This window comes from Cherax quadricarinatus, chromosome 2 (genome assembly GCF_038502225.1).
Source record: "Cherax quadricarinatus isolate ZL_2023a chromosome 2, ASM3850222v1, whole genome shotgun sequence".
NCBI classification, from domain to species: domain Eukaryota; kingdom Metazoa; phylum Arthropoda; class Malacostraca; order Decapoda; family Parastacidae; genus Cherax; species Cherax quadricarinatus.
Window position 1 is genome coordinate 21803875 of NC_091293.1, and position 23725 is coordinate 21827599.

Here is a 23725-nt window from a genome sequence, read left to right on the forward strand (position 1 = left end):
TTGCAAAGACATAAATAAATAAATAAATAAATAAAGTCAGTATGCTATTCATTCAAGTCAGTAAGTCAGTCAGTCAGTCAGTCACACCTCCTCCACCTTCCCTACAGTTCTCAAAATAGCAAGGGTCACCCTGATGCATAAAGGAGGAGACCAAACAGAGTTGAATAACTATAGGCCAATATCCAATTTACACCCTCTCTCAAAAATCTTCGAAAAATTAATTCATAAACGAATCTACTCCTACCTCATCTCCCAAAACATACTCAACCCCTGCCAATTTGGATTCAGGCCTAATAAAAATACTAATGATGCTATTATACACATGCTAGAACATATATACACTGCAATAGAGAAAAAAGAAGTCCCACTGGGGATCTTCATTGACTTACGTAAAGCTTTTGATACAGTTGACCATGACTTGCTTCACGTAAAATTGTCACACTATGGTATAAGAGGGCACTCCCTCAACTACCTCAAGTCATACCTCAGCAACAGAAGCCAATATGTGTACGCAAATGGGGCAAGCTCTTCTGCACAACCAATTACAGTTGGTGTCCCACAGGGAAGTGTCCTTGGCCCTCTTCTCTTTCTCCTATACATAAATGACCTACCAAATGCTTCGCAATTACTCAAACCCACACTATTTGCAGATGACACTACATACGTGTTCTTTTACCCAAGCCCAGTCACGCTAGCCAATACTGTAAATACCGAATTACAGAAAATATCTACCTGGATGAGGACTAACAAACTTACACTAAACATTGACAAAACCTACTTCATTCAGTTTGGTAACAGAGCTACAGATGTCCCTCTTAACATAACGATAAATGGATCACCTATCACAAAGCTAACAGAGGGAAAATTCTTAGGAATCCACCTTGATAATAGACTCAAATTTCATACACATATACAACAAATTTCTAAGAAAATTTCCAAGACTGTAGGCATACTATCGAAGATACGGTACTATGCTCCACAGTCAGCCCTCCTGGCCCTTTATCACTCTCTTATTTACCCCTATCTCACCTATGGAATTTGTGCATGGGGCTCAACAACAATTAACCATCTCAGACCACTAATTACCCAACAAAAGGCTGCAGTTAGAATGATAACAAATTCTCACTACAGGCAGCACACTCCACCAATATTCAAAACACTCAACCTACTCACCATACAAAACATCCATACTTATTATTGCACCTATTACATACATAGAACACTTAACTCTGATATTAACCCTCCCCTCAAACATCTCCTTGCCAACCTCAACAGAACACATGACCATAACACAAGGCACAGATCACTCTTTGATGTTCCTCGTGTCCATCTCACGCTATGCAAAAACTCAATGCACATAAAAGGCCCTAAAATCTGGAATTCATTACCTGTAAATATAAAAGAAACACTACCTGTTTATAAATTCAAGTCTCTTCTCAAAGATCACTTACTCACCCAAAACCAAATAAATACTGAATAACCGAACCTTATAAATTGTATATCCTAAATGTTTCTCACAATTATATCACATAAATGTTAAACCTAGGACCCAATCTAACTGTTATTTTTTGAATACACTACCTAACAGAATACTCCATTCTACTGAATGTACAACAATGCATGCAACCATATGACCTGTCTTTGTAATACTCATTTGTGCTTTATAGTTATCTGTTTACAATAATGTCTTATCACTGATTTCATCATTGCTTAGTTAATCTTAAGTTAATTTTAAGCCAGCCCGTAATGCTATGCATATAAGTGGCTTTGGCATGCTGCTCTTACCTGTATTTTTTTGTACCTCTGTATGTATGCTCAAATAACTAAATAAATAAATAAATAAATAAATAAATAAATATATAAATAAATCTTTACCTCTTTTTATGTGTACAAAGTTACACTTCATTATGCCACAGCTTATCTGTTGTCTAATATCTTTATTTTCTTTGTTAATTCTAATACTTAAGTGCTTATGCCTTTCTTGCCACTTTCAGCAACACTTATGTCTACTGGGTGTCATGATTGTTTGGCAGATACAAGATATAGTAATTAAAAGATCGAAACACAGTTCACAATCACAAGCTTGTTGCAGAGAAGAAAGACGGGACACACATGAAGTACAAATGCTGGGATGGTGGGGTGGTGTTGGAAGGTGGCAGGGGATGGCGGGAGGTCACCCCTGCTGATTCACAGCAAGGGGCTGCTTGAGGGAAAGGGAATTTTTTTTCCTTCCCACAAACTGAACAGTGTTAAATTAATTTTACAAAGTGTTACGTAAAATTGTGCCGCAATTCTTCAGTTGTGCTATTCCCGAATCATGCTAAATAAACTCATGCTAAATGATAGTCTACTGTAAATGGTTTGAAAACTGACAAGTTGAAGATTGAGACACTTATGCAATATATGGAAATCTTTATTAAGGAAACGTTTTGCCACACAGTGGCTTCATCAGTCCAGTACAAAGTAGAAATGGGTGAGGAGAGGAGGAGTTTGAGGTAATTAGTCCCTCAGCCTGGAATCGATGTGTTTAGTCCATCGCTTCTGTAGTGCAGCAGATGGCCGGAGAAGTGGCTTATATACTGTAGTCAGGTGAGCCGAAGCAGGAGGAGGCGGGATCATAGTGGAAACATCCACTAATCTAAGTAGGTCTTCATCCAAAGGTTGGACAAGTATTGAAGAATTTCTTCTATCGAGATCCCATGATGTTGCAGAATCTGACAGGTGTGATAAATTGGGTTTGAATTCAACTCACTGGGGTGTAGAGTTTTCTGTGAATATTCTGACTTGTAGTGTACAGTATCACTGATTACCTTTTCTGTTTGCTGCAGATAGTGATGAGGGAGTACTAGGGTACTGTATATCAGAGGTTCTGATAAGGCATACTGCACATTAGATTCTGCAAATGTCTCAAACCTCTTGCCTGAATATGAAAGTGCTGTTCCTTTTATAGCAATCTTGATTAATCATTTTTTTCAAAGATGATTTTTTCCACTGCTGATGAAAGGACTTTGGTTCATTCCCTCCTTAAGAAGCCTTCTCTTGGTTTGGAAAGCATGTTAAACTTTCATCCTGTTTCAAATTTGATTGAATGTGCAATTCTAGATCAATTGTTTCCTTTCTAGAGTCATGTTTTACTGTGTTTGGTTTGAATATTGACTATTTAATTCAGTTAAGACTGGAAGTGTGTTGCTGTTAATTTTGTTGAGTCTCTTTTTCTGTATTTCATTCTTTTGATCGTGGATTACCGATAAGTGATCTTTTTTGGCTGTGGTCTTACGAATATTGCATCGTCCCTTCTTAAATCATATCTTTTTGGTTGATCATATCAAGCTGTAACCAATACCCTCAGTGTTCCTAATTATTATTTGACTGACATTACAGTATTTACTGTTTGTTAGTGGTTTAGCCTTACTGTTGGATACCCTTATAGTTGATTATCATTTTTATGCTTATGATACAGAGGCCTACATCCAGGTTTTGAATGTGGAAGATGCAAAACTCTGTTTTGGTTCTCTTTTGCTGGATCCAGTATTGGACCCCTGTTAGACAAGATGGGACCTACACAGATGACAACAAAGAAGTGAGTGAGATACTAAAGTCCCAGCATGACTTAGTGTTTAGTGAGCCATTAACCAGACTAAGAGTTGAAAACCAAATGAACTTTTTACGACCAAGACTCAAAATTTGGTAAATTTAAAAATCTCTGATATTATCCTAATGCCGCAAGACTTCGAAAAAGCAATAAATGATATGCCCATGCACTCTGTCCCAGGCCCAGACTCATGGAACCCCATATTCATCAAGAACTGCAAGAAGCCCCTTTCAAGTGCCTTCAGCATTCTATGGAGAGGGAGCATGGACACGGGTCATTCCACAGTCACTGAAAACAGCAGACATAGCCCCCTCCACAAAAGTGGTGGTAAAGCAATTGCAAAGAATTACAGACCTATAGCACTAATGTCCCATATCATAAAAGTCTTTGAAAGGGTTCTAAGAAGCAAAATTGCCACCCACCTAGACATCCATCAGTTACACAACCAAGGGAAACATAGGTTTAGAGCAGGCTGCTCCTGTCTGTCCCAACTACTGGACCACTATAACAAGGTCTTAGATGCACCAGAGAACAAACAGAATGCAGATGTAGTATACACAGACTTTGTGAAAGCCTTCGACAAGTGTGACCATGGTGTAATAACACACAAAATGCATAATAAAGGAATAACATGAAAAGTTGGTAGATGGATTTATAACTCCCTAACAAACAGAACACAAAAGGTAATAGTAAACAGAGTAAAGTCTGAGGCAGCTACAATGAAAAGCTCTGTTCCACAAGGCACAGTACTCACCCCCATCCTGTTCCATATCCTCATTTCTGACATAGACAGAGATGTAAGCCACTGCACTGTCTTCCTTTGTGGATAACACCTGAATCTGTATGACAGTCATCCATTGATGACACTGAAAGACTCCAAGTGGAAAACAATATGATGTTCAATGAAGAGAAATTTCAGTTACTCTGATATAGAAAACTTGAGGAAATTAAAAGTATATTGGAATATAAAACAAATTCCAATCACACAATAAAGCAAAAAATAATGTGAAGGACCTAGAACTGATAATAACAGAGGATCTCACTTTCAAGGGTAACAATGTATTTACTACATCTGCTAGAAAAATGATAGGATGGATAATGAGAACCTTCAAAATTAGGGATGCCAAGCACATGATGATTCTCTTCAAATTGCTTGTTTTCTCTAGGCTGGAATATTGCTGCACACTAATGGCCTTTTTCATAGCAGGCAAAATTGCAGACCTGGAGAATGTACAAAGAACTTTCACGGCTCATGTAATTTTGATAAAGCACCTAAATTACTAGGAACGGTTGAAGTCTCTTGATTTATGCCCCCTGATATGCAGGCAAGAAAGATGCATGATAATATACACTTGGAAAATCCTAGAGGGAACAGTCCCAAATTTGCACACAAAAATCAGTCCCTACAAAAGCAAAAGACTCAGCAGATGGTGCAACATTACCCCAGTGAAAAGTAGGGGTGTCATGAGTATACTGAGAGACAACACAATAGGCATCAGGAGCTCAAGACTGTTCAATTGCCTCCCAGCATACATAATGGGGATTACAAATAGACCCCTGGCTGTCTTCAGGAAGGCACTGGACAGGCACCTCAAGTCAGTACCTGAACAGCTGGGATTCGGTCTGCGCACTTTGGTCTGCATGCAGCCAACAGTAACAGCCTGGTTGGCGAGGCTCTGATCCACCACGAGGCCTGGTTACAGACCAGGTCGTGGGGGCGTTAATCACCAAAACCCTCTCCAGGAGGGCTCAAGAGGGGTTATTGAGGTGGTTGAGTCATTTAGAGAGAATGGAGCTAAATAAAATGAACAAAATCTGTATTGGAGAGGAGGATGGGTAGAGGTCATCCTAGGAAAGGATGGATGGAGTGGGCAAAAGAGGTTTTGTGTGCAAGGGGCCTGGACATGCAGCATGCATGTGTGAGCATGTTAGGTAGGAGTGAATGGAGACAAATGATTTTTGGGGCCTGATGAGCTGTTGGAGTGTGAACAGGGTAATATTTTGTTAAGTGATTCAGGGAAAGGAAGCCTAGGGAATGAATGGATTTGACAATTAAAAATAGGTGAGGAGAGTTATTAAATGGAGAGTTAGAGGTATCAGGAAGATGGAGGGAATATTTTGAGGAATTGTTAAATGTTGATGAAGATAGGTAAGCTGTGATTTCATGTATAGGGCAAGGAGGAATAACATCTTGTAGGAGTGAGGAAGAGCCAGTTGTGAGTGTGGTGGAAGTTCGTGAGGCATTGGGTAGAATGAAAGTAGGTAAGGCAGCTGGGATTGATGAGATGAAGATAGAAATGTTAAAAGCAGGTGGGGATATAGTTTTGGAGTGGTTGGTGCTATTATTTAATAAATATATGGAAGAGGGTAAGGTACCTACAGATTGGGAGAGAGCATACATAGTTCCTTTGTATCAAGGTAAAGGGGAAAAAAAAAGAGTGCAAAAATTATAGGGGAATAAGTCTGTTGAGAGGAGAGTTATTAAATGGAGAGTTAGAGGTATTGGGAAGATGGAGGGAATATTTTGAGGAATTGTTAAATGTTGATGAAGATAGGGAAGCTGTGATTTCGTGTATAGGACAAGGAGGAATAACATCTTGTAGGAGTGAGAAAGAGCCAGTTGTGAGTGTGGGGGAAGTTCGTGAGGCAGTAGGTAAAATGAAAGGGGGTAAGGCAGCCGGGATTGATGGGATAAAGATAGAAATGTTAAAAGCAGGTGGGGATATAGTTTTGGAGTGGTTGGTGCAATTATTTAATAAATGTATGGAAGAGGGTAAGGTACCTAGGGATTGGCAGAGAGCATGCATAGTTCCTTTGTATAAAGGCAAAGAGGATAAAAGAGAGTGCAAAAATTATAGGGGGATAAGTCTGCTGAGTATACCTGGTAAAGTGTATGGTAGAGTTATTATTGAAAGAATTAAGATTAAGACGGAGAATAGGATAGCAGATGAACAAGGAGGCTTTAGGAAAGGTAGGGGGTGTGTGGACCAGGTGTTTACAGTGAAACATATAAGTGAACAGTATTTAGATAAGGCTAAAGAGGTCTTTGTGGCATTTATGGATTTGGAAAAGGCGTATGACAGGGTGGATAGGGGGGCAATGTGGCAGATGTTGCAAGTGTATGGTGTAGGAGGTAGGTTACTGAAAGCAGTGAAGAGTTTTTACGAGGATAGTGAGGCTAAAGTTAGAGTATGTAGGAAAGAGGGAAATTATTTCCCAGTAAAAGTAGGCCTTAGACAAGGATGTATGATGTCACCGTGGTTGTTTAATATATTTATAGATGGGGTTGTAAGAGAAGTAAATGCGAGGGTCTTGGCAAGAGGCGTGGAGTTAAAAGATAAAGAATCACACACAAAGTGGGAGTTGTCACAGCTGCTCTTTGCTGATGACACTGTGCTCTTGGGAGATTCTGAAGAGAAGTTGCAGAGATTGGTGGATGAATTTGGTAGGGTGTGCAAAAGAAGAAAATTAAAGGTGAATACAGGAAAGAGTAAGGTTATGAGGATAACAAAAAGATTAGGTGATGAAAGATTGAATATCAGATTGGAGGGAGAGAGTATGGAGGAGGTGAATGTATTCAGATATTTGGGAGTGGACATGTCAGCGGATGGGTCTATGAAAGATGAGGTGAATCATAGAATTGATGAGGGGAAAAGAGTGAGTGGTGCACTTAGGAGTCTGTGGAGACAAAGAACTTTGTCCTTGGAGGCAAAGAGGGGAATGTATGAGAGTATAGTTTTACCAACGCTCTTATATGGGTGTGAAGCATGGGTGATGAATGTTGCAGCGAGAAGACTGGAGGCAGTGGAGATGTCATGTCTGAGGGCAATGTGTGGTGTGAATATAATGCAGAGAATTCGTAGTTTGGAAGTTAGGAGGAGGTGCGGGATTACCAAAACTGTTGTTCAGAGGACTGAGGAAGGGTTGTTGAGGTGGTTCGGACATGTAGAGAGAATGGAGCGAAACAGAATGACTTCAAGAGTGTATCAGTCTGTAGTGGAAGGAAGGCGGGGTAGGGGTCGGCCTAGGAAAGGTTGGAGAGAGGGGGTAAAGGAGGTTTTGTGTGCGAGGGGCTTGGACTTCCAGCAGGCATGCGTGAGCGTGTTTAATAGGAGTGAATGGAGACAAATGGTTTTTAATACTTGACGTGCTGTTGGAGTGTGAGCAAAGTAACATTTATGAAGGGGTTCAGGGAAACCGGCAGGCCGGACTTGAGTCCTGGAGATGGGAAGTACAGTGCCTGCACTCTGAAGGAGGGGTGTTAATGTTGCAGTTTAAAAACTGTAGTGTAAAGCACCCTTCTGGCAAGACAGTGATGGAGTGAATGATGGTGAAAGTTTTTCTTTTTCGGGCCACCCTGCCTTGGTGGGAATCAGCCAGTGTGATAATAAAAAAAAATAAGTCTGTTGAGTATACCTGGCAAATTGTATGGTAGAGTTATTATTGAAAGAATTAAGAGTAACACAGAGAGTAGGATAGCAGATTAACAAGGAGGTTTTAGGAAAGGTAGGTGGTGTGTAGACCAAGTGTTTACAGTGAAACATATAGGTGAGCAGTATTTAGATAAGGCTAAAGAAGTTTTTGTGGCATTTATGGATTTGGAAAAGGCATATGACAGGGTGGATGGGGGGGGGGCAATGGGGCAGATGTTGCAGGTGTATGGAATAGGAGGTAGGTTACTGAAAGCAGTGAAGAGTTTTTATGAGGATAGTGAGGCTCAGGTTAGAGTATGTAAGAGAGAGGGAGATTATTTCCCAGTAAAAGTAGGCTTTAGCCAATGATGTGTGATGTCACCATGGTTATTCATTATGTTTATAGATGGGGTGGTAAGAGAAGTGAATGCGCTGGTGTTGGCAAGACGTGTGGGGTTACAAGATAAAGAATTTAACACAAAGTGGGAGTTGTCACAGTTGCTCTTTGCTGATGACACTGTATTTTTGGGAGATTTGGAAGAGAAGTTGCAGAGGTTGGTGGATGAGTTTGGTAGGGTATGTAAAAAAAATTAAATTAAAAGCGAATATAGGAAAGAGTAAGGTGATGAGGATAACTAAAAAAATTAGGTGATGAAAGATTGGATATCAGATTGGAGGGAGAAAATATGGAGGAGGTGAATGTATTCAGATATTTGGGAGTGGACGTGTCAGCAGACAAGTCTGTGAAGGATGAGGTGAATCATAGAATTGATGAAGGGAAAAGGGTGAGTGGTGCACTTAGAAGTCTGTGGAGACAAAGAACTTTGTCCATGGAAGCAAAAAGGGGAATGTATGAGAGTATAGTTATACCAACACTCTTATATGGGTGTGAAGCATGGATGGTGAATGTTGCAACAAGGAGAACACTTGAGGCAGTGATGTCGTGTCTGAGGGCAATGTGTGGTGTGAATATAATGCAGAGAATTCGTAGTTTGGAAATTAGGAGGAGGTGTGGGATTACCGAAACTATTATCCAGAAGGCTGAGGAAGAGTTGTTGAGGTTATTTGGACATGTAGAGAGGATGGAACAAAATAGAATGACTTTAAGAGTGTATAAATCTGTAGTGGAGGGAAGGTGAGGTAGGGGTCGGTCTAGGAAAAGTTGGAGGGAGGGGGTAAAGGAGGTTTTGTGTGTGAGAGACTTGGCCTTCCAGCAAGCATGCTTGAGCATATTTGATAGGAGTGAATGGAGACAAATGGTTTTTAGGACTTGATGTGCTGTTGGAGTGTGAGCAGGGTAACATTTATGAAGGGATTCAGGGAAACCAGCAGGCTGGAATTGAGTCCTGGAGATGGGAAGTACAGTGTCTGTACTCTGAAGGAGGGGTGTTAACCCTTTCAGGGTTTCCGACATACTAGTACGGCTTACATGCCAGGGTTATTGACATACTAGTACGCATAAATTCTAGCACCTTTAAATTGAGCAGGAGAGAGCTGATAAGCCTACATGTGATAGAATGGCTGGTCGGCTGGCTGGCTGGCTGGCTGTACTCACCTAATTGTGGTTGCAGGGGTCGAGATTCAGCTCCTGGCTCCACCTCTTCAGTGATCGCTACTAGATCCTCTCTCTGCTTCCCGAGCTTTGTCATACCTCGTCTTAAAGCTATGTATGGTTCCTGCCTGTGTGTGTGTCTCCCTCTCTCTCTCTGTCACAGGTACACATAAATACAATTATACATAGTGTAAATTACCTAGAATAACCCAAAAAATCCAGACTGGCAAATAATAAGTATCAGAGTTAGATGTGACTACTGTATTGAGTGTAAAACATGTTGGTTCACTAGTGGCTCTCTGAGACAGAGAGAAAAAGAAAGAGAAGCAGGCAGACAGACAGGCAGAAAAAGAGAGAAGCAGACAGATAGACAGAGATGTTTATGTGTAAAGTGAAAACAAATAAAGGGAAGGCAGTGTACCCTCCACTCTAATTAGTTGAGAGATAAGATAAGATAAGATGCCCCTCATCAAATGTCAACACTCTCATTAGTGGAGAGAGAAGACAATGACACACTCTCTTACACCAAGCTTCAATTATTATTATAATTATTATTATTATTATTATTATTATTATTATTATTATTATATTGTTTGTGTATCCTAAGTAATTTACACTATGTATAATTGTATTTGTGTGTGCCTGTGAGACAGAGACAGACGAGCCATCCAGCCAGCCAGCAAGCCAGCCTGCTGGCCAGCCGGCCAGCCGGCCATGCTGTTTACACAAACCCACACTCCCTTCCCCACTAAACAATGCTGGGACCTATAAATACTATGTATATATTTCTAGGCAATAATATGTGACTAAAATAGGTGAAAATGTTCACCTGTCAATATTTGTGCAGTTATTGTGTACTCACCTAATTGTGGTTGCAGGGGTCGAGACTCAGCTCTTGGCCCTGCCTCTTCACTGATTGCTAGTAGGTCTTCACTCTCCCTGCTCCAAGTGTACCATACAACGAGTGTATATATCCAAAACATGGCTTATGATGGTCTCACAGGCCATAAAAGTTACTTGAAAAAATTAAATATTAGAAAATAAAAGAAAAACATAGGAAAAAATAAATAAACTATTTCCGCATGACCGGCAGTCAGTGATGTTGCCGTAAGCGGCTCACTTTCTGTCAACTTCATGCCTCCATATCTCGGTAGGTATTGATCACAAAAATTTTTGGGGGGCCTATAATACTTGCAAAAATATGCTCTATCATTTCGTAAGAATTTTTTTTTTTTCGCAAACTTTTCGACTCTGTGCTGCTGCTACTGTTGCTGTTTGTGCTGCTACTGCTGTTTGTGCTGGTTATAAGATAAGATAAGATAAGATTTCGTTCGGATTTTTAACCCCGGGGGGTTAGCCACCCAGGATAACCCAAGAAAGTCAGTGCGTCATCGAGGACTGTCTAACTTATTTCCATTGGGGTCCTTAATCTTGTCCCCCAGGATGCGACCCACACCAGTCGACTAACACCCAGGTACCTGTTTGCTGCTAGGTGAACAGGACAACAGGTGTAAGGAAACGTGTCGAAATGTTTCTACCCGCCGGGAATCGAACCCGGGCCCTCCGTGTGTGAAGCAGGAGCTTTAGCCACCAGGCCACCGGGCCACCTGGAGTTGGGAAGTACAATTCCTACACTTTAACCCATACATGAGTATGGGTGTGAGTTGGACCTGACTAGCTTGTGCTACTCGGTCTGATGCCATGCTCCTTCCTTCAGTGGATGTGACCTGACTAGGTGGGTCATTGGTCTAAACCAGGTGACATAGACCTGCCTTGCATTGGCCAGTAGGCCTGCTGCAGTGTTCTTTCTTTCTTATGTTCTTATGTATTTAGCAGGCTGGCTGGCTGGTTTTGGCTGTCTCTGGCTGTCTATGTCTATATCTCTGTCTGTCTATATATATCTCTGTCCGTCTGTATCTGTCTATATCTCTGTCTATCTATATCTCTATCTGTCTATATCTCTGTCTCTCTCCCACATATATACATAAGTACAGTTATTATACATAGTGTAAATTACCTAGGATAACCCCAAAAATTCCAAGCTTGTAGATATAAGACATAAATAACCATGACGCATTTTCACTTGCTCTGGAATCAGGGAGCAGCTCATTAACCAACAGTTTTACGAGCCACTCCCTGAGACAGGGACAAGCAGACGGAAAGACAGACACACACAGGCAGACCGAAAGATAGATAAGCAGAGCTAGACAGACAGACACAGATAGACAGACAAACGGACAGACAGACAGGTTTGTGTGTAACAGTGAAAACAAATAAAGCGAGGGTTTCCTTAGTGCTCATTCATCAAGTGTGACTGCCTGCCAGCAGTTTACTGACACTTGTCATAACACCATTCTTCAAGAAGTTTCATATATACTACTCCAGGCACACATAGGCAGACAGAAAGACAGATAAGCAGAGCTAGACAGACACAGACACATACAGACAGATAGATAGACAGACAGACAGACAGACAGACAGACAGACAGACATGTTTGTGTGTAGCAGTGAAAACAAATAAAGCGAGGGTTCCCGGAGTGCACATTCATCAAGTGTCACTGCCTGTGAGCAGTTTACTGACACTTGTCATAACACCATGCTTCAAGGTATACTCCAGGGTGTCTAAAACATTGCTGGGACCTATAAATACTTTGTATGTATTTCTAGACAATAGTAAATGACCAAGGCAGGTGAAAATGTTCACCTGTCAGTGTGATTGTGACTATTTGAGCACTATTTCAGTACCTAATATTAGTGTTAGAACAAAGATTGGCTATGAAATTACAAGAACTATTATAAACTGTAATTATCAGAACATAAAAAATATATAAAATAAAAATGAGAAAAAAATGTATATCGGCAACGCTTCTGCAAGTAGCAGGAGTCGATGTTGCTGTCAGGTGAGCATCCAGTGCCAACTTCACGGGCTTATATCTCGGTAAGTACTGACCCTAAATTTTTTTTTATCCTATAACAAGTAGAAAAATGCACTCTTCATTTAATTTTTTTTTTTTTTTTTTTTTTTTCAAAATATTCAAAGCGCTACACAAGTTAAGGTAAATCTACATTTGGACAGTTTAAGGGTTAAATGAGGGGTTGGAAATATTGGCTGTTTATAGTGACATCTAAACTGTCATATCTGGGCACATCTGCAAAGACTGTGATATTGTGTGAATGATGGTACAAGTGTTGAATGATGGTGAAAGTGTTTCTTTTTTTGAGTCACCTGCTTTGGTGGGAGACAGCTGATGTGTTAAAAAAAATTGTACTGTAATATGTAATAGCCATGTGATTCTTTATTATAGATTTATATAATAGTCATGTGACTCTTGCTATAAATTTATATAATGCCCATGTGATTCTGTAATGGAGATTTATATAAAAGCCATATAACCATATTACAGATTTTATTGGCAAGTGGAAACCAGAGTACCAAAGATGGGAAGCAGGAGAGGTTGGAACTTATTATGGTAAATATGATTCTATATTTATTCAAGCTTTCAACGATGAAAAACAACTCAATTGTCCAGAAATGATGAAGGCAGAGGAGGACGATGAAGATGATGAGGGTGTTCCTCTGTATCATGTGTTGACTGGGAGTGTAAAGAAGCATGACACTAGTGAATACTATGGTGGTTATATTGATCATATCAGACTTAAAGCTCGAAGGAATAAAGATGACAGTCTGTCTTTCAAAAACTATGTGAAAGGAACCTTGGTAATTAGGAGCAACTGGAAGGTACATTCTACGCATATTATCACTGACCACCGCCTAATTGATGAAGCTTATTTACTGAAAGATAGCAAACCCATGAAGGTAGGTGCACTTTCATTCATTTTTTTTTAATATGTTGGCCATCTCCCACTGATGCAGGGTGACCAAAAAAATAAACATATTCATTATCATTCACACTATCACTTTCTTTACAGAGGCATATAGAAACAACAGTTTACTTGTCACTCTAAACAGCAAATATCTCAAACCCCTCCTTGAAAGTGCAGGCATTGTACTTCCCAGGTCTGGCTAACCTGTTTCCCTGAATCCTTTCGCAAAATATTACCCTGCTCACACTCCAACAGCTTGTCAAGTCTCAAAAACCATTCTTCTCCATTCACTTCTAACACGCTCATACATGCCTGCTATATGTCCAAGCCCCTTGCACACAAAACCTCTTTTACCCCCTCCATCCTTTCCTAGGATAACCCCAAGCCCCCCTTTCCTCTACTACAGATTTATACACCCCTCAAGTCATCCTGTTTTGCTCTAACCTCTCTAAATGACCAACCCACCTCAAGAACTCCTCCTCAGCCCTCTGAATAATACTTTTAGTAACCCACACCTAATTTCCACACTATGAATTCTCTGCATAATATTTAAACCACACATTGCCCTTAGATATGACATCTCCCCTTCTTAGGCCTCCTCCTCGCTACAACATTTACAACCCATGCTTCACACCCATATAAGAATTTTGGTACCACTGTACTCTCATACATACCCTTCTTTGCCTCCATGAGTAACTGTCTTTGTCTCCACAGTTACCTAAATGCACCACCCACCTTTTTTCCTTCATCATTTCTATGGCTAACCTTCTCCTTCATAAGCCCATCCACTGACAAGTCTTTTCCCAAATATCTGAACACATTTACTGCTGGTGTCTTTTTCTATCTCATAAACACGCTAGATAACAGGGATATCTTGCTACTCCTACTTACACTTTGGTCACACTTCACAGACATGCACATGCATATATATATACAGTGGAACCTCAAATATCGAACTTTCTTTGGTCCAGAAGGCTGTTCGAGTGCCTTTACCGAATTAATTTATTCCCATCAGGAATAATGTAAATTAGATTAGTCCATTTCAGACCCTCAAAAATACACTTATAAAAGCACTTACAAAAATACACTTACATAATTGGTTGTGTTGGGAGCAGTTTGATTTTTGAGGTTCCACTGTACATACATCTAGGTTTTTCTATTTTCCTAAATAGCTCCTGTTCTTCTTTATTTCTTCTGTTGTCCATGGGGAAGTGGAAAAGAATCTTTCCTCTGTAAGCCATGCGTGTCGTATGAGGCGACTAAAATGCCAGGAGCGATGGGCTAGTAACCCCTTCTCCTGTAGACATTTACTAAAAAAGAGAAGAAGAAAAACTTTATAAAACTGGGATGCTTGAATGTGCGTGGATGTAGTGCGGATGACAAGAAACAGATGATTGCTGATGTTATGAATGAAAAGAAGTTGGATGTCCTGGCCCTAAGCAAAACAAAGCTGAAGGGGGTAGGGGAGTTTAGGTGGGGGGAAATGAATGGGATTAAATCTGGAGTATCTGAGAGAGTTAGAGCTAAGGATGGGGTAGCAGTAATGTTGAAGGATCAGTTATGGAAGGAGAAAAGAGAATATGAATGTGTAAATTCAAGGATTATGTGGATTAAAGTAAAGGTTGGATGCGAAAAGCGGGTCATAATAAGCGTGTATGCACCTGGAGAAGAGAGGAATGTAGAGGAGAGAGAGAGATTTTGGGAGATGTTAAGTGAATGTATAGGAACCTTTGAACCAAGTGAGAGAGTAATTGTGGTAGGGGACCTGAATGCTAAAGTAGGAGAAACTTTTAGAGAGGGTGTGGTAGGTAAGTTTGGGGTGCCAGGTGTAAATGATAATGGGAGCCCTTTGATTGAACTTTGTATAGAAAGGGGTTTAGTTATAGGTAATACATATTTTAAGAAAAAGAGGATAAATAAGTATACAAGATATGATGTAGGGCAAAATGACAGTAGTTTGTTGGATTATGTATTGGTAGATAAAAGACTGTTGAGTAGACTTCAGGATGTACATGTTTATAGAGGGGCCACAGATATATCAGATCACTTTTTAGTTGTAGCTACACTGAGAGTAAAAGGTAGATGGGATACAAGGAGAATAGAAGCATCAGGGAAGAGAGAGGTGAAGGTTTATAAATTAAAAGAGGAGGCAGTTAGGGTAAGATATAAACAGCTATTGGAGGATAGATGGGCTAATGAGAACATAGGCAATGGGGTCGAAGAGGTATGGGGTAAGTTTAAAAATGTTGTGTTGGAGTGTTCAGCAGAAGTTTGTGGTTACAGGAAAGTGGGTGTGGGAGGGAAGAGGAGCGATTGGTGGAATGATGATGTAAAGAGAGTAGTAAGGGAGAAAAAGTTAGCATATGAGAAGTTTTCAAAAAGTAGAAGTGATGCAAGGAGGGAAGAGTATATGGAGAAAAAGAGAGAGGTTAAGAGAGTGGTGAAGCAATGTAAAAAGAGAGCAAATGAGAGAGTGGGTGAGATGTTATCAACAAATTTTGTTGAAAATAAGAACAAGTTTTGGAGTGAGATTAACAAGTTAAGGAAGCCTAGAGAACAAATGGATTTGTCAGTTAAAAATAGGAGAGGAGAGTTATTAAATGGAGAGTTAGAGGTACTGGGAAGATGGAAAGAATATTTTGAGGAATTGTTAAATGTTGAAGATAGGGAAGCTGTGATTTCGTGTATAGGGCAAGGAGGAATAACATCTTGTAGGAGTGAGGAAGAGCCAGTTGTGAGTGTGGGGGAAGTTCGTGAGGCAGTAGGTAAAATGAAAGGGGGTAAGGCAGCCGGGATTGATGGGATAAAGATAGAAATGTTAAAAGCAGGTGGGGATATAGTTTTAGAATGGTTGGTGCAATTATTTAATAAATGTATGGAAGAGGGTAAGGTACCTAGGGATTGGCAGAGAGCATGCATAGTTCCTTTGTATAAAGGCAAAGGGGACAAAAGAGAGTGCAAAAATTATAGGGGGATAAGTCTGTTGAGTATACCTGGTAAAGTGTATGGTAGAGTTATTATTGAAAGAATTAAGAGTAAGACGGAGAATAGGATAGCAGATGAGCAAGGAGGCTTTAGGAAAGGTAGGGGGTGTGTGGACCAGGTGTTTACAGTGAAACATATAAGTGAACAGTATTTAGATAAGGCTAACGAGGTTTTTGTGGCATTTATGGATTTGGAAAAGGCGTATGACAGGGTGGATAGGGGGCAATGTGGCAGATGTTGCAAGTGTATGGTGTAGGAGGTAGGTTACTGAAAGCAGTGAAGAGTTTTTACGAGGATAGTGAGGCTTAAGTTAGAGTATGTAGGAAAGAGGGAGATTATTTCCCAGTAAAAGTAGGCCTTAGACAAGGATGTGTGATGTCACCATGGTTGTTTAATATACAGTGGACCCCCGGTTAACGATATTTTTTCACTCCAGAAGTATGTTCAGGTGCCAGTACTGACGGAATTTGTTCCCATAAGGAATATTGTGAAGTAGATTAGTCCATTTCAGACCCCCAAACATACACGTACAAACGCACTTACTTAAATACACTTACATAATTGGTCGCATTCGGAGGTAATCGTTATGCGGGGGTCCACTGTATTTATAGATGGGGTTGTAAGAGAAGTAAATGTGAGGGTCTTGGCAAGAGGCGTGGAGTTAAAAGATAAAGAATCGCACATAAAGTGGGAGTTGTCACAGTTGCTCTTTGCTGATGACACTGTGCTCTTGGGAGATTCTGAAGAGAAGTTGCAGAGGTTGGTGGATGAATTTGGTAGGGTATGCAAAAGAAGAAAATTACAAGTGAATACAGGAAAGAGTAAGGTTATGAGGATAACAAAAAGATTAGGTGATGAAAGATTGGATATCAGATTGGAGGGAGAGAGTATGGAGGAGGTGAATGTATTCAGATATTTGGGAGTACTCAGACATGTCAGCGGATGGGTATATGAAAGAGTGCACTTAGGAGTCTGTGGAGACAAAGAACTTTGTCCTTGGAGGCAAAGAGGGAAATGTATGAGAGTATAGTTTTACCAACGCTCTTGTATGGGTGTGAAGCATGGGTGATGAATGTTGCAGTGAGGAGAAGGCTGGAGGCAGTGGAGATGTCATGTCTGAGGGCAATGTGTGGTGTGAATATAATGCAGAGAATTCGTAGTTTGGAAGTTAGGAGGAGGTGCGGGGTTGCCAAAACTGTTGTCCAGAGGGCTGAGGAAGGGTTGTTGAGGTGGTTCGGACATGTAGAGAGAATGGAGCGAAACAGAATGACTTCAAGAGTGTATCAGTCTGTAGTGGAAGGAAGGTGGGGTAGGGGTCGGCCTAGGAAAGGTTGGAGGGAGGGGGCAAAGGAGGTTTTGTGTGCGAGGGGGCTTGGACTTCCAGCAGGCATGCGTGAGTGTGTTTGATAGGAGTGAATGGAGACAAATGGTTTTTAATACTTGACGTACTGTTGGAGTGTGAGCAAAGTAACATTTATGAAGGGATTCAGGGAAACCGGCAGGCTGGACTTGAGTCCTGGAGATGGGAAGAACAGTGTCTGCACTCTGAAGGAGGGGTGTTAATGTTCCAGTTTAAAAACTGTAGTGTAAAGCACCCTTTTGGCAAGACAGTGATGGAGTGAATGATGGTGAAAGTTTTTCTTTTTCAGGCCACCCTGTCTTGGTGGGAATCGGCCAGTGTGTTAATAAAATAATAATATAATTTACTTCTTCGATATTCCCTCCAATCTGATATCCTGTTTTTCTTTACCTAACTTGTTTGATACCCTCATCACCTTAATCGTATCTGTTTACTTTCAACTTTCTATACACACCCTCCCAAACTCATTGCAACTTCTCTTTAGAATCTCCCGAAAGCACAGTATCATCAGGAAAAAGTAACTGTGTCAACTCCCATTTTGTATTTGATTCTGCATAATTTAACCCTTTCAGGGTCCAAAGGCAAAATCTGAAAGGGTGCCCCAATCTCCAAGAAATTTTGAAAAAAAAAAAAAAAAAAAAGGTTTTCTTACATAATTAAAGATTATATTTTTGTGAATGTAATAAAACAAAAAAAAAATTCTGATCAGTACTTACCGAGATACAGAGGCGAGAAGTTGACCCAAAATGACCGGGTGGCGGCAACATCAGCGATTTCCACAAAATCGCATTTCTTTATTTTACATTTTTTATACTTTTTTCTTTTCTTTTCTAATTTTTTTCTTTTTCTAGTAACATTTGTGGCCTGTGAGACCAATACTGTATATAATGTATATATATACACTCACTGTTTTGAACACAGTAACTGCACTAAAGTTATTATTATAATATTGTTTACCACTTTTGTTTACTACAATAAACATGCATAAATGTTGTATAATACTAATGTTCTATTATATATTTACATATGTACAGTCACTGGACATGTTTTTAGAATTGCTGCAGCTTGTGGAACTCCTTGAAACAAGGTATCATGCACTGAGGTACCTTACATTCCTCGCACATAAATTGAGTGTCTTTGCATCTTTGTTGCCGTCATTTTGTTTGCTCACAGACAACACATCTCTTCTGAGCAAATTTCTTATTAGTTGCAGGAAGCTGTATTATGAAGGGGTCACCTTCCCTCCTCAAACGCTTGGGTATTTCCTGAGGAGTTCGGGGACAGTTTTGTATAGTTGGTGTTGTTACCTGGTACTTCATTATGAGTTGTCTGACAACAGACAAACAAAATTCACCATACAGTGGTCTGTTGCCAGTCTTCATTTGGTACATATTATATGCATTGAACATTGAAATGTCCATGAGATGGAAGAAAAGTTTCATGTACTACTTGTAACTCTTGCTAACACAATCAACAAAGCCAATTTGCATGTCACATTTGTCAACCAAGCGCATGTTTTGTATATAATCAATCACTGTCACTGGTTTTTTAATACGTTCATTAGTCACTCTATCAACTTTGCCACTGTCTTGCATTTCGTTACGGTGAATGGTTGTCAACAATGTGACATCTCGTTTGTAGTGCCACCGTAATGCCATGATGTCATTGGCAGTAAACACCTGCACCTCACCACTACGAGTGCCTGCGTTGAGCCTGGGCATATGTTTACGATTAGAACGCACTGTGCCACACATATCTGTCATGTTCACTCGCAAGAAATCACTGAGTAAAGGGCTTGTGTACTAGTTATCAGTATATAATGTATGCCCCTTACCAAGATAAGGTGCCATCATGCTTCTCACTAAGTCACCTGAGATACCCAATAACATCCTGGTATCTTTCATTGTTTTACTTCCCGTGTATACAACAATATCCAACACCAGGCCACTGTCACAGTCACAGAGTACAAACAGTTTTATACCAAAGCGTTTCCTCTTGCTCAGTATATACTGCTTGAATGACAGCCTATCTTTGAACAAAATCAAAGGCTCATCAATTACAAGATTCTTGAATGGATAAAAGTACATGTTGAACTTTTGTTTCAGATACATAAAAACATTTCTAATCTTGTATAACCTGTCACTCCTGTCAGGCCTGGTTTTGTCAGAGAAGTGCAACATACGTAACAGTAAGATAAACCTGTTCACTGGGATGATTTCACTGAAGGCCGGGGTACAAATTAGCCGATCTGTGGACCAGTATGATTTTATATTATGCTTATAGACATGAGGCATAAGCATTATTGTTGCAAAAAGCAAATACATTTCAGCAACAGTTGTCTCTTTCCACCGGTGTAGTCTTGACTGCGGTGATATGATCGTATGTATTTGCCATGGTGTACTCAAAATACTTGTTACTTTCCCTGACAATAGTTTCCATCAAGGGCTGGTCAAAGAATAGTTCAAAGAATTCCAGTTCATTTGTTGTGTTTCCAAGGGGACAAGTTGGTAGAATTCCACTTTGAGAGTCACCAAACTGGTGGGGCTCTGGAACAAAATTGGGATTTTGCTGCCAATCCCAGATACGGTTTGCTGGTGGATACTGGACATTATAAGCTGGTTGTGGTGGTAGTTGTAGTTGTGGTGGGGTGGTGGCTGACACTCCGCTTTGTCCTTGAGCTGAGGAGTCAGCGGCGTGGGTCCCAGCCTGGGCTGGTGAGTCATGCATGGCCGTGGCACTACCATCACCACTACCCCCATCACCACCAATACCACCACCTACTGATGCCTGTGGTCTATCCATGCCAAGTGTAGCCACATCATCCTCACTTTCACTGTCTATTCCTGGTGTAGGGCCATGGGATGTACTCTGGGATGTACTCCGTCCCCTGGGCACTGCATAGGGAACACTACCCAAACGCATCCGGCAGCATATATACCAACGCTTCACTGGTGAATATGATTCCTCACTATCACTACTCGAATGATCGTCAAGAGCAATAAAATCACAATCCACGTCATTATCATCATCATTACTGAAGTCAGAGGCCTGGCCACACGAAAATATTAGTTTTCTCTTGCGACGAGGTACAACTGAACGTGACTGAGACATGCCCACACCAGAGGTAGAAGGTTGAGGATCGTCAGGATTTTCTGCACAATTTTTGATATCCTGGTCATTCCTTTCAGTCACTAATTGATCAAGGCCATAGAATTCGTCTTCATTTCCACTTCCATCAAAGTCAGAACTATCAGATAGGAAGAGGAGAGTCCCAATTCGCCTTGGGGTGAGAGCTGCCTTGTTGACGAGGCATGGTGAACAAAGGTTACTGATGCGGTGTTCCCACAATGCTATGCGGGTGCCTGGAATTTTTGTTTACGGCACACACGCACCATACAGACCCATTCTCTCACATGTATGCCTGCCAGCCTTCTCGCGCTAAATTTGATGCTGCTAGAATTTTGGCGTAGATCTACGGTTTGGACCCTCAAAGGGTTAACCCCAGCCCTCTTCCCAACACCCTAGCATTTACTTGTTTTACAGCACCATCTATGAATATGTTAAAGAACAATGGTGACATTACAAAACCCTGTCTAAGGCCTACTTTTACTGGAAAGTAATCTCCCTTTCTTCTATACTCTCTAACCTGAGCTTCACTATCCTCATAAAACTCTTTACAGCATTTAGTAACTTACCACCTATTCCATATACTTGCAACATCTGTCACATTACTCCCCTCTCCACCCTACCATATGCCTTTTCTAAATCCATAAAAGCAACAAAACTTCTCTACCTTCCCTACCATACACTTTAACTGGTATATTCAGTAAACTTATTCCCCTATAATTTTTACAATCTCTTTTGTCCCCCTTCCCTATATATAAAGAAATTAAACACACTGCCAATCCCTAGGTACTTTCCCCTCTTTCATACATTTATTGAACAGTAATACAAAAAACTTAAAAACTGTATCCCCCCATCCTCTCTGCTTTTAACATTTCTGTCATGATCCCATCAGTTTCAGCTGCTTTAACCCCTTTCATTCTACCTGATGCCTCATGCACCATCCCCATACTCACATCCAGCTCTTCTTCACCCCTAAAAGAGGTTATACCTCCCTGGTCAATGCATGAAATTATTGCCCACCTCTCTTCATCATTTGTTCTTCTTTTGCACTCCCTCACCACTTTTCACCTCTCTTTTACTCTCCATATAGTCTTATATAAATTCTGCTTTGTGAAAACCTCTCATAAGCAACCTTTCTCTCTTTTATCACACCCTTTACCTCATCATTCCACCAATCACTCCTCTTTCCTTCTGCGTCCACAAACTTCCCCACGTTGTAACACTGCCTTTTTAAAACTATTTCACCTCTCTTGAACCCCAACACTACATATACTCTCATTACTCCACCTTTCTCCCAATAGTTGCTTATATCTCACCTTAACTTCCTCCTCCCTTAGTTCATAAACTTTCACCTCTGTCATACTTGCTATTGCCATTTTCCTTTTGCCTCATCAACCTCTCACTCTAACTGTAGCTACAACTAAATAATGATCCAATATATCTGTTGCCGAAGGTAGTAGGTTGGTAGACAGCAACTGCCCAGGGAGATACTACCGTCCTGCCAGGTTAGTGTAAAGTCGAAGCTTGTAATTGTTTTTCATGATGGTAGGTTTGCTGGTGTCTTTCTTCTGTCTCATAAACATGCAAGATTTCAGGTACATCTTGCTACTTCTACTTACACATTGGTCACACTACACATGCATGTACAAGCATATATATACACACACCCCTTTGGGTTTTCTTCTAATTTCTTACTAGCTCTTGGTTATTTCCTCTTATTTCCATGGAAAAGTGGAACAGAATTCTTCCTCTGTAAGCCATGCATGTCGTAAGAGACAATTAACATGCCACGAGCAAGTTGCCAGTAACCCCTTCTCCTGTATACATTACCAATACATAATCTAACAAACTATTTCCATTATGTGCTGTATCGTATCTGTATATTTATTTATCCTCTTTTTCTTAAAATATGTATTACTTACTACCAAACCTCTTTCTATACATAATTCAATTAATTGTCCCTCATTTTCATTTACTCCTGGCACCCCAAACTTACCTACTACTCCCTCCACAACAGTGTTACCCACTTTAGCATTTAGGTCCTCCACCACAAGTACTCTCTCGCTTGGTTCAAAACCCTTCATGCACTCGCTCACTCAACATCTCCCAAAATCTTCCTCCTCTACACCTCTCTTTCTTCTCCACCTCTCTTCTCCACTTTTCACATCGCCACCCTTGTTTTACTCCACATAATCCTTGAATTTATACAATTATATTCCCTCTTTCCCTGCCATAACTGATCCTTCAACATTATTGCTAGTCGTTCCTTAGCTCTAACTCTATTAGAAACTCCTGACCTAATCCCATTTCTAGGCTGGAATATTGCTGCACACTAACAGCACCTTTCAAGCCAGGTGAAATTGCTGACCTAGAAAATGTACACAGAACCTTCATGGCACACACAACTGCAATAAAACACCTCAGTTACTGGAACGCTTGAAGTTCCTCAACCTGTACTCCGTAGAATGCAGGCGGGAGAGATACATGATTATATACGTACACTTGGAAAATCCTAGAGGGATTAGTACCAAACTTACACATGAAAATCACTCCCTATGAAAGCAAAAGACTCAGCAGACGATGCAACATCCCCCCCAATGAAAAGCAGGGGGACCACTAGCATGACAAGCAACAACACAATAAGTATCAGGGGCCCAAGACTGTTCAACTACCTCCTAGCGTACATAATGGGAATTACCAATAGACTCTTGGCTGTCTTCAAGAAGGCACTAGTTAAGGACCTAAAGTCAGTACCTGACCAGCAGGACTGTGGTCCGTACATCGGGTTGCGTGCAGCCATCAGTAACAGCCTGGTTGATCAGGCCCTGATCCATCATGAGGCCTGGTCACAGACCGAGCTGCGGGGACATTGA

General features: G+C 40.6%; 1 protein-coding gene across 2 annotated transcripts in view; it reads left to right on the plus strand.

The window, feature by feature from the left end:
* The window catches only part of LOC128688717 (uncharacterized), a 278982-nt gene that overhangs the window by 204438 nt on the left and 50819 nt on the right, over positions 1-23725 (plus strand). For both annotated transcript variants that reach the window (XM_070087603.1, XM_070087601.1), the window contains one exon: positions 12961-13373. In XM_070087603.1, coding sequence (XP_069943704.1) covers positions 12961-13373 — 413 coding nt within the window. The remainder of the gene's footprint in view (positions 1-12960; positions 13374-23725) is intronic.